Source organism: Entelurus aequoreus, linkage group LG20 (genome assembly GCF_033978785.1).
Source record: "Entelurus aequoreus isolate RoL-2023_Sb linkage group LG20, RoL_Eaeq_v1.1, whole genome shotgun sequence".
NCBI lineage: Eukaryota > Metazoa > Chordata > Actinopteri > Syngnathiformes > Syngnathidae > Entelurus > Entelurus aequoreus.
This window is the reverse complement of record NC_084750.1, coordinates 2,902,094-2,914,126: the sequence shown is the minus strand read 5'-3', so window position 1 is coordinate 2,914,126 and position 12,033 is coordinate 2,902,094. Positions and strand designations below refer to the sequence as shown.

The 12,033-nt window shown below is 35.8% G+C and overlaps 1 protein-coding gene across 8 annotated transcripts in view; it reads right to left on the bottom strand.

Annotated features, from left to right (window-relative positions):
• Positions 1-12,033, bottom strand: part of ntrk1 (neurotrophic tyrosine kinase, receptor, type 1) — a 294,126-nt gene that overhangs the window by 60,156 nt on the left and 221,937 nt on the right. For all 8 annotated transcript variants that reach the window (XM_062029188.1, XM_062029191.1, XM_062029186.1 and 5 more), the window contains one exon: positions 10,041-10,199. In XM_062029188.1, the coding sequence (XP_061885172.1) occupies positions 10,041-10,199 (159 nt within the window). The remainder of the gene's footprint in view (positions 1-10,040; positions 10,200-12,033) is intronic.

The following is a 12,033-nucleotide window of genomic DNA, read 5'->3' as shown; positions in this document are numbered from 1 at the left end:
TCCTACAACTACAGCACCAGAATTGTGCTGCTGAAGCAGGTCCGTTTTTTTGAATTTTTTGTAAGGGTCCCCCCTTACGACTTTTTTGCAAAAAAAAAAGGTCTTAAAATATGCATTTTCTTCCATTTTCTTCCATTTACGGGTTTTGTCGGGACGCCTGATGACGTTTTAAAACATCTCCTACAACTACAGCACCAGAATTGTGCTGCTGAAGCAAGTCCGTATTTTTGAATTTTTTGTAAGGGTCCCCCCCTGACGACTTTTTGGCAAACTTTTTTTTCCGTAAAATATGCATTTTCTTCCATTTTCTTACATTTACGGGTTTAGTCGGGACTCCTGATGACGTTTTGAGACATCTCCTACAACTACAGCACCAGAATTGTGCTGCTGAAGCAAGTCCGTATTTTTGAATTTTTTGTAAGGGTCCCCCCTTACGACTTTTTTGCAAAAAAAAAAGTTCTTAAAATATTTATTTTCTTCCATTTTCTTACATTTACGGGTTTAGTCGGGACTCCTGATGACGTTTTGAGACATCTCCTACAACTACAGCACCAGAATTGTGCTGCTGAAGCAAGTCTGTTTTTTTGAATTTTTTGTAAGGGTCCCCCGTTACGACTTTTTGCAAAAAAAAAAGTTCTTAAAATATGCATTTTCTTCCATTTTCTTACATTTACGGGTTTTGTCGGGACTCCTGATGACGTTTTAAAACATCTCCTACAACTACAGCACCAGAATTGTGCTGCTGAAGCAAGTCCGTATTTTTGAATTTTTTGTAAGGGTCCCCCCTGACGACTTTTTTGCAAACTTTTTTTTTCGTAAAATATGCATTTTCTTCCATTTTCTTACATTTACGGGTTTAGTCGGGACTCCTGGTGACGTTTTGAGACATCTCCTACAACTACAGCACCAGAATTGTGCTGCTGAAGCAAGTCCGTTTTTTCGAATTTTTTGTAAGGGTCCCCCCTGACGACTTTTTTGCAAAAAAAAAAGTTCTTAAAATATGCATTTTCTTCCATTTACGGGTTTTGTCGGGACTCCTGATGACGGTTTGAGACATCTCCTACAACTACAACACCAGAATTGTGCTGCTGAAGCAAGTCTGTTTTTTGAATTTTTTTTTGTGAAAAAAGTTTTCCCAAAAAAAGCATTTTCTGCCATTTTTAGGTTTTGTCGGGACTCCTGATGACGTTTTGAGACATCTCCTACAACTACAGCACCAGAATTGTGCTGCTGAAGCAAGTCCGTATTTTTGAATTTTTTGTAAGGGTCCCCCCTTACGACTTTTTTGCAAAAAAAAAAGTTCTTAAAATATGCATTTTCTTCCATTTTCTTACATTTACGGGTTTAGTCGGGACTCCTGATGACGTTTTGAGACATCTCCTACAACTACAGCACCAGAATTGTGCTGCTGAAGCATGTCTGTTTTTTTGAATTTTTTGTAAGGGTCCCCCCTTACGACTTTTTTGCAAAAAAAAAAGTTCTTAAAATATGCATTTTCTTCCATTTTCTTACATTTATGGGTTTTGTCGGGACTCCTGATGACGTTTTAAAACATCTCCTACAACTACAGCACCAGAATTGTGCTGCTGAAGCAAGTCCGTATTTTTGAATTTTTTGTAAGGGTCCCCCCTGACGACTTTTTTGCAAACTTTTTTTTTCGTAAAATATGCATTTTCTTCCATTTTCTTACATTTACGGGTTTAGTCGGGACTCCTGATGACGTTTTGAGACATCTCCAACAACTACAGCACCAGAATTGTGCTGCTGAAGCAAGTCTGTTTTTTTGAATTTTTTGTTAGGGTCCCCCCTTACGACTTTTTTGCAAAAAAAAATGTTCTTAAAATATGCATTTTCTTCCATTTTCTTACATTTACGGGTTTTGTCGGGACTCCTGATGACGTTTTAAAACATCTCCTACAACTACAGCACCAGAATTGTGCTGCTGAAGCAAGTCCGTATTTTTGAATTTTTTGTAAGGGTCCCCCCTGACGACTTTTTGGAAAACTTTTTTTTTCGTAAAATATGCATTTTCTTCCATTTTCTTACATTTACGGGTTTAGTCGGGACTCCTGATGACGTTTTGAGACATCTCCTACAACTACAGCACCAGAATTGTGCTGCTGAAGCAAGTCCGTATTTTTGAATTTTTTGTAAGGGTCCCCCCTGACGACTTTTTGGCAAACTTTTTTTTTCGTAAAATATCAATTTTCTTACATTTACGGGTTTAATCGGGACTCCTGATGACGTTTTGAGACATCTCCTACAACTACAGCACCAGAATTGTGCTGCTGAAGCAAGTCTGTTTTTTTTAATTTTTTGTAAGGGTCCCCCCTTACGACTTTTTTGCAAAAAAAAAAGTTCTTAAAATATGCATTTTCTTCCATTTTCTTACATTTACGGGTTTTGTCGGGACTCCTGATGACGGTTTGAGACATCTCCTACAACTACAACACCAGAATTGTGCTGCTGAAGCAAGTCTGTTTTTTGAATTTTTTTTTGTGAAAAAAAGTTTTCCCAAAAAAAGCATTTTCTGCCATTTTTAGGTTTTGTCGGGACTCCTGATGACGTTTTAAGACATCTCCTACAACTACAGCACCAGAATTGTGCTGCTGAAGCAAGTCCGTATTTTTGAATTTTTTGTAAGGGTCCCCCCTGACGACTTTTTGGCAAACTTTTTTTTTCGTAAAATATGCATTTTCTTCCATTTTCTTACATTTACGGGTTTAGTCGGGACTCCTGATGACGTTTTGAGACATCTCCTACAACTACAGCACCAGAATTGTGCTGCTGAAGCAAGTCCGTATTTTTGAATTTTTTGTAAGGGTCCCCCCTGACGACTTTTTTGCAAACTTTTTTTTTCGTAAAATATGCATTTTCTTCCATTTTCTTACATTTACGGGTTTAGTCGGGACTCCTGGTGACGTTTTGAGACATCTCCTACAACTACAGCACCAGAATTGTGCTGCTGAAGCAAGTCCGTTTTTTCGAATTTTTTGTAAGGGTCCCCCCTGACGACTTTTTTGCAAAAAAAAAAGTTCTTAAAATATGCATTTTCTTCCATTTACGGGTTTTGTCGGGACTCCTGATAACGGTTTGAGACATCTCCTACAACTACAACACCAGAATTGTGCTGCTGAAGCAAGTCTGTTTTTTGAATTTTTTTTTGTGAAAAAAAGTTTTCCCAAAAAAAGCATTTTCTGCCATTTTTAGGTTTTGTCGGGACTCCTGATGACGTTTTGAGACATCTCCTACAACTACAGCACCAGAATTGTGCTGCTGAAGCAAGTCCGTTTTTTCGAATTTTTTGTAAGGGTCCCCCCTGACGACTTTTTTGCAAAAAAAAAAGTTCTTAAAATATGCATTTTCTTCCATTTACGGGTTTTGTCGGGACTCCTGATGACATTTTGAGACATCTCCAACAACTACAGCACCAGAATTGTGCTGCTGAAGCAAGTCCGTTTTTTTGAATTTTTTTTTGTGAAAAAATGTTTTCCCAAAAAAATATTTTCTGCCATTTTTAGGTTTTGTCGGGACTCCTGATGACGTTTTGAGACATCTCCTACAACTACAGCACCAGAATTGTGCTGCTGAAGCAAGTCCGCTTTTTCAAATTTTTTGTAAGGGTCCCCCCTGACGACTTTTTTGCAAAAAAAAAAGTTCTTAAAATATTTATTTTCTTCCATTTTCTTACATTTACGGGTTTAGTCGGGACTCCTGATGACGTTTTGAGACATCTCCTACAACTACAGCACCAGAATTGTGCTGCTGAAGCAAGTCTGTTTTTTTGAATTTTTTGTAAGGGTCCCCCCTTACGACTTTTTTGCAAAAAAAAAAGTTCTTAAAATATGCATTTTCTTCCATTTTCTTACATTTACGGGTTTTGTCGGGACTCCTGATGACGTTTTAAGACATCTCCTACAACTACAGCACCAGAATTGTGCTGCTGAAGCAAGTCCGTATTTTTGAATTTTTTGTAAGGGTCCCCCCTTACGACTTTTTTGCAAAAAAAAAAGTTCTTAAAATATGCATTTTCTTCCATTTTCTTACATTTACGGGTTTAGTCGGGACTCCTGATGACGTTTTGAGACATCTCCTACAACTACAGCACCAGAATTGTGCTGCTGAAGCAAGTCTGTTTTTTTGAATTTTTTGTAAGGGTCCCCCCTTACGACTTTTTTGCAAAAAAAAAAGTTCTTAAAATATGCATTTTCTTCCATTTTCTTACATTTACGGGTTTTGTCGGGACTCCTGATGACGTTTTAAAACATCTCCTACAACTACAGCACCAGAATTGTGCTGCTGAAGCAAGTCCGTATTTTTGAATTTTTTGTAAGGGTCCCCCTTGACGACTTTTTGGCAAACTTTTTTTTTCGTAAAATATGCATTTTCTTCCATTTTCTTACATTTACGGGTTTAATCGGGACTCCTGATGACGTTTTGAGACATCTCCTACAACTACAGCACCAGAATTGTGCTGCTGAAGCAGGTCCGTTTTTTTGAATTTTTTGTAAGGGTCCCCCCTTACGACTTTTTTGCAAAAAAAAATGTTCTTAAAATATGCATTTTCTTCCATTTTCTTACATTTACGGGTTTTGTCGGGACTCCTGATGACGTTTTAAGACATCTCCTACAACTACAGCACCAGAATTGTGCTGCTGAAGCAAGTCCGTATTTTTGCATTTTTTGTAAGGGTCCCCCCTTACGACTTTTTTGCAAAAAAAAAAGTTCTTAAAATATGCATTTTCTTCCATTTTCTTACATTTACGGGTTTAGTCGGGACTCCTGATGACGTTTTGAGACATCTCCTACAACTACAGCACCAGAATTGTGCTGCTGAAGCAAGTCCGTATTTTTGAATTTTTTGTAAGGGTCCCCCCTTACGACTTTTTTGCAAAAAAAAAAGTTCTTAAAATATGCATTTTCTTCCATTTTCTTACATTTACGGGTTTAGTCGGGACTCCTGATGACGTTTTGAGACATCTCCTACAACTACAGCACCAGAATTGTGCTGCTGAAGCATGTCTGTTTTTTTGAATTTTTTGTAAGGGTCCCCCCTTACGACTTTTTTGCAAAAAAAAAAGTTCTTAAAATATGCATTTTCTTCCATTTTCTTACATTTATGGGTTTTGTCGGGACTCCTGATGACGTTTTAAAACATCTCCTACAACTACAGCACCAGAATTGTGCTGCTGAAGCAAGTCCGTATTTTTGAATTTTTTGTAAGGGTCCCCCCTGACGACTTTTTTGCAAACTTTTTTTTTCGTAAAATATGCATTTTCTTCCATTTTCTTACATTTACGGGTTTAGTCGGGACTCCTGATGACGTTTTGAGACATCTCCAACAACTACAGCACCAGAATTGTGCTGCTGAAGCAAGTCTGTTTTTTTCAATTTTTTGTTAGGGTCCCCCCTTACGACTTTTTTGCAAAAAAAAATGTTCTTAAAATATGCATTTTCTTCCATTTTCTTACATTTACGGGTTTTGTCGGGACTCCTGATGACGTTTTAAGACATCTCCTACAACTACAGCACCAGAATTGTGCTGCTGAAGCAAGTCCGTATTTTTGAATTTTTTGTAAGGGTCCCCCCTGACGACTTTTTGGAAAACTTTTTTTTTCGTAAAATATCAATTTTCTTACATTTACGGGTTTAATCGGGACTCCTGATGACGTTTTGAGACATCTCCTACAACTACAGCACCAGAATTGTGCTGCTGAAGCAAGTCTGTTTTTTTTAATTTTTTGTAAGGGTCCCCCCTTACGACTTTTTTGCAAAAAAAAAAGTTCTTAAAATATGCATTTTCTTCCATTTTCTTACATTTACGGGTTTTGTCGGGACTCCTGATGACGGTTTGAGACATCTCCTACAACTACAACACCAGAATTGTGCTGCTGAAGCAAGTCTGTTTTTTGAATTTTTTTTTGTGAAAAAAAGTTTTCCCAAAAAAAGCATTTTCTGCCATTTTTAGGTTTTGTCGGGACTCCTGATGACGTTTTAAGACATCTCCTACAACTACAGCACCAGAATTGTGCTGCTGAAGCAAGTCCGTTTTTTTGAATTTTTTTTTGTGAAAAAATGTTTTCCCAAAAAAATATTTTCTGCCATTTTTAGGTTTTGTCGGGACTCCTGATGACGTTTTGAGACATCTCCTACAACTACAGCACCAGAATTGTGCTGCTGAAGCAAGTCCGTATTTTTGAATTTTTTGTAAGGGTCCCCCCTGACGACTTTTTTGCAAACTTTTTTTTACGTAAAATATGCATTTTCTTCCATTTTCTTACATTTACGGGTTTAGTCGGGACTCCTGATGACGTTTTGAGACATCTCCAACAACTACAGCACCAGAATTGTGCTGCTGAAGCAAGTCTGTTTTTTTGAATTTTTTGTAAGGGTCCCCCCTTACGACTTTTTTGCAAAAAAAAATGTTCTTAAAATATGCATTTTCTTCCATTTTCTTACATTTACGGGTTTTGTCGGGACTCCTGATGACGTTTTAAGACATCTCCTACAACTACAGCACCAGAATTGTGCTGCTGAAGCAAGTCCGTATTTTTGAATTTTTTGTAAGGGTCCCCCCTGACGACTTTTTGGCAAACTTTTTTTTTTCGTAAAATATGCATTTTCTTCCATTTTCTTACATTTACGGGTTTAGTCGGGACTCCTGATGACGTTTTGAGACATCTCCTACAACTACAGCACCAGAATTGTGCTGCTGAAGCAAGTCCGTATTTTTGAATTTTTTGTAAGGGTCCCCCCTGACGACTTTTTGGCAAACTTTTTTTTTCGTAAAATATCAATTTTCTTACATTTACGGGTTTAATCGGGACTCCTGGTGACGTTTTGAGACATCTCCAACAACTACAGCACCAGAATTGTGCTGCTGAAGCAAGTCTGTTTTTTTTAATTTTTTGTAAGGGTCCCCCCTTACGACTTTTTTGCAAAAAAAAAAGTTCTTAAAATATGCATTTTCTTCCATTTTCTTCCATTTACGGGTTTTGTCGGGACTCCTGATGACGTTTTGAGACATCTCCTACAACTACAGCACCAGAATTGTGCTGCTGAAGCAAGTCCGTATTTTTGAATTTTTTGTAAGGGTCCCCCCTGACGACTTTTTTGCAAACTTTTTTTTTCGTAAAATATGCATTTTCTTCCATTTTCTTACATTTACGGGTTTAGTCGGGACTCCTGGTGACGTTTTGAGACATCTCCTACAACTACAGCACCAGAATTGTGCTGCTGAAGCAAGTCCGTTTTTTCGAATTTTTTGTAAGGGTCCCCCCTGACGACTTTTTTGCAAAAAAAAAAGTTCTTAAAATATGCATTTTCTTCCATTTACGGGTTTTGTCGGGACTCCTGATGACGGTTTGAGACATCTCCTACAACTACAACACCAGAATTGTGCTGCTGAAGCAAGTCTGTTTTTTGAATTTTTTTTTGTGAAAAAAAGTTTTCCCAAAAAAAGCATTTTCTGCCATTTTTAGGTTTTGTCGGGACTCCTGATGACGTTTTGAGACATCTCCTACAACTACAGCACCAGAATTGTGCTGCTGAAGCAAGTCCGTTTTTTCGAATTTTTTGTAAGGGTCCCCCCTGACGACTTTTTTGCAAAAAAAAAAGTTCTTAAAATATGCATTTTCTTCCATTTACGGGTTTTGTCGGGACTCCTGATGACATTTTGAGACATCTCCAACAACTACAGCACCAGAATTGTGCTGCTGAAGCAAGTCCGTTTTTTTGAATTTTTTTTTGTGAAAAAATGTTTTCCCAAAAAAATATTTTCTGCCATTTTTAGGTTTTGTCGGGACTCCTGATGACGTTTTGAGACATCTCCTACAACTACAGCACCAGAATTGTGCTGCTGAAGCAAGTCCGCTTTTTCAAATTTTTTGTAAGGGTCCCCCCTGACGACTTTTTTGCAAAAAAAAAAGTTCTTAAAATATGCATTTTCTTCCATTTTCTTCCATTTACGGGTTTTGTCAGGACTCCTGATGACGTTTTGAGACATCTCCTACAACTACAGCACCAGAATTGTGCTGCTGAAGCAAGTCCGTTTTTTTGAATTTTTTGTAAGGGTCCCCCCTTACGACATTTTAGCAAAAAATGTTTTTCGTAAAATATGCATTTTCTTACATTTATGGGTTTTGCCGGGACTCCTGATGACGTTTTAAGACATCTCCTATAACCACAGCACCAGAATTGTGCTGCTGAAGCAAGTCCGTATTTTTGAATTTTTTGTAAGGGTCCCCCCTGACGACTTTTTTGCAAACTTTTTTTTTCGTAAAATATGCATTTTCTTCCATTTTCTTACATTTACGGGTTTTGTCGGGACTCCTGATGACGTTTTGAGACATCTCCTACAACTACAGCACCAGAATTGTGCTGCTGAAGCAGGTCTGTTTTTGGAATTTTTTTTTGTGAAAAAAAGTTTTCCCAAAAAAAGCATTTTCTGCCATTTTTAGGTTTTGTCGGGACTCCTGATGACGTTTTGAGACATCTCCTACAACTACAGCACCAGAATTGTGCTGCTGAAGCAAATCCGTTTTTTTGAATTTTTTGTAAGGGTCCCTTACGACTTTTTTGCAAATATATTTTTTCGTAAAATATGCATTTTCTTCCATTGACGGGTTTTGTCGGGACTCCTGATGACGTTGTGAGACATCTCCTACAACTACAGCACCAGCATTGTGCTGTTGAAGCAAGTCTGTTTTTGGAAATTTTTTTTGTGAAAAAAAGTTTTCCCAAAAAAAGCATTTTCTGCCATTTTTAGGTTTTGTCGGGACTCCTGATGACGCTTTGAGACATCTCCTACAACTACAGCACCAGAATTGTGCTGCTGAAGCAAGTCCGTTTTTTTGAATTTTTTCACGACATTTTAGCAAAATATTTTTTTCCGTAAAATATGCATTTTCTTCCATTTTCGGGTTTTGTTGGGACTCCTGATGACGTTTTGCGACATCTCCTACAATTACAGCACCAGAATTGTGCTGCTGAAGCAAGTCCGTTTTTTTTTATTTTTTGCGCTGCTGTTTTTAGGAATCTACAGGAAAAAGCTAGTCAAAGATCCTCTATTTGACAGGAGTGCTCTGCTGTTTTTAGGAATCTATGACAACAACTTAGTCAATTTTCCTCTATTTTACAGGAGTACTCTGCTGTTTTTAGGAATCTATGACAAGAGTACACATGTAAAATAGAAGATCTTTGTAGTCAAATATCTTCTATTATACATGTGTACTCTGCTGTTTCTAGGAATGTACAGGAAAAAGCTAGTCAAAGATCCTCTATTTGACAGGAGTGCTCTGCTGTTTTTAGGTATCTATGACAAAAACTTAGTCAAAGTTCCTCTATTTTACAGAAGTACTCTGCTGTTTTTAGGAATCTATGACAACAACTTAGTCAAAGATTCTTTATTTGACAGGAGTGCTCAGCTGGTTTTAGGAATCTACGGGGGAAACCTAGTCAAAGATCCTCTATTTGACAGGCGCGCTCTGCTGTTTTTTTTTTTTTTTAGGAATTTACAGAAAAAACCTAGACAAAGATCTTGTATTTGACATGAGTGCTATGCTATTTTTTGGTATCTAAAGCAGGAACCTGGTCAAAGATCATTTAATTGACGGGAGCACTCTGCTGTTTTTAGGAATCTATGACAGAAACCTGGTCAAAGATGGTGTATTTGACAGGAGTTGTGAGGATAGCTTGTTATGTTTCTACATTTGAGACACTGAAAGTGTAGAAGAGTGATCATCAATTAGCAACACTTCAGTTTTGAAGAAATTATTTCTTCAAAAAGCTTCCGAGTGTCTCATCTGGCCTGAGAGTGGATCAAGTTCCGCCTGCCACTCGATCCTAATCTAATTGGCCCACGTCTTAGCCCCTCCCCCCGCTCCCAGGAGAGTTCAAATGTTGGACCAGCGGAACGAGGGCCGGAGTAGTCAAAAGTTTTGGGACGCTGCTCGCCTTCTGATTTTGGAACGTTTATCTCACAATTTGCCACTTTTGAGCAAAGAGAGGAAGTGAGGTGAAAAAGCAAGATGGTCGCTCACCTCGCTGTTGGACAGCTGGTACCAAGGCTGCTTGCCGTAGGTGAAGATCTCCCACAGGACCACACCCAAGCTCCAGATGTCACTCTCCGTGGTGAACTTCCTGTACATGATGCTCTCTGGTGGCATCCAGCGAATAGGCAGCATCGTGCGCCCGCCCACCTGCACACATGTACACACCTCTTTCAATCTACCACTCGCTTCCTCAGGGGGCAGTAGTGAACTGCTTTTTTTCTTCATGTGTCACTCATTTTAGGACAAATCTATTTATTGAAATAATTTGTCACTTGTTTTAAGATACAAACTAATTCAGTTCTGACTCATTTTAGGACAAATCTATTTATTTAAATAATTTGTCACTTGTTTTAAGATAAAAACTAATTAAGTTGTGACTTATTTTAAGACAAACTAAATAACTTGTCACTCGTTTTAGGATAAAAACTATTTAATTAAGTTCTGACTCATTTTAAGACAAAACCTATTCATTTAATTAATTTGTCACTCGTTTTAAGATTAAAACTATTCAATATATTTGCGACTCATTTTAGGATAAAAACTATTTAATGTGTGACTCATTTTAAGACAAAAACATATATGTCATTGATTTTCAGAAAAAAAAAAAAGTTTAATTTGTGACACATTTTAAAACAAAAACTATTTAAATAATTTGTCACTCATTTTAGGAAAACTAATTAATTTGTCACTTATTTTAATACAACAACTATTTAAATAATTTGTCACTCATTCAAGACAACAACTATTTATTTAAATAATTTGTCACTCGTTTTAAAAAAAACCAAATTAATTTGTGACTTATTTTAAGACAAAACTAATTAATTTGTGTCTTATTTTAGAACAATAACTATTTAATTATTTTGTGACTCATTTTATGATGAACACTATTTATTTAAATAATATGTGACTCATTTTAGGACAAAAACTATTTAATTAATGTGTCACTCATTTTAGGATAAAAACTATTTATTTAATTAAGTTCTGAATCATTTTAAGACAAAACCTATTTATTTAATTAATTTGTCACTCGTTTTAAGATGAACACTATTTAATATATTTGTGACTCATTTTAGGACAAAACCTATTTATTTAAATAATTTGTTTCTCGTTTTAGGATAAAAAAAATATTTAATTAATTTGTGACTCATTATAAGACAAAACATTTAATTAATTTGTCACTTGCTAAGGACGAAAACGATTTAAATAATTTGTTATTCATTTTAGGATAAAAACAGTTATATTAATTTGTCACTTATTTTAAGCCAAAAACTATTTAAATAATATGTGACACGTTTTAAAACAAAAACTATTTAAATAATTTGTCACTCATTTTAGGAAAAAAACTAATTAATTTGTCACTTATTTTAAGATAAAAACTAATTAAGTTGTGACTTATTTTAAGACAAACTAAATAACTTGTCACCCGTTTTAGGATAAAAACTATTTATTTAATTAAGTCCTGACTCATTTTAAGACAATACCTATTTATTTAATCAATTTGTCACTCGTTTTAAGATGAAAACTATTTAAGTTGTGACTTATTTTAAGACAAACTAAATAACTTGTCACTCGTTTAAGACAACAACTATTTATTTAAATAATTTGTCAGTCGTTTAAAAAAAACAACTAATTAATTTGTGTCTTATATTAGAACCATAACTATTTAATTATTTTGTGACTCATTTTAGAATGAGCACTATTTATTTAAATAATATGTGACTAATTTTAGGACAAAAACTAATTAATTAATGTGTCACTCATTTTAGTATAAAAACTATTTATTTATTAATTTGTCACTTATTTTAGGATAAAAAATATTTATTTAATTAAGTTCTGACTCATTTTAAAACAAAACCTATTATTTTAATTAAGTTCTGACTCATTTAAAGACAAAACCTATTTATTTAATCAATTTGTTACTCGTTTTAAGATGAAAGCTATTTAATATATTTGTGACTCATTTTAGGACAAAACCTATTCA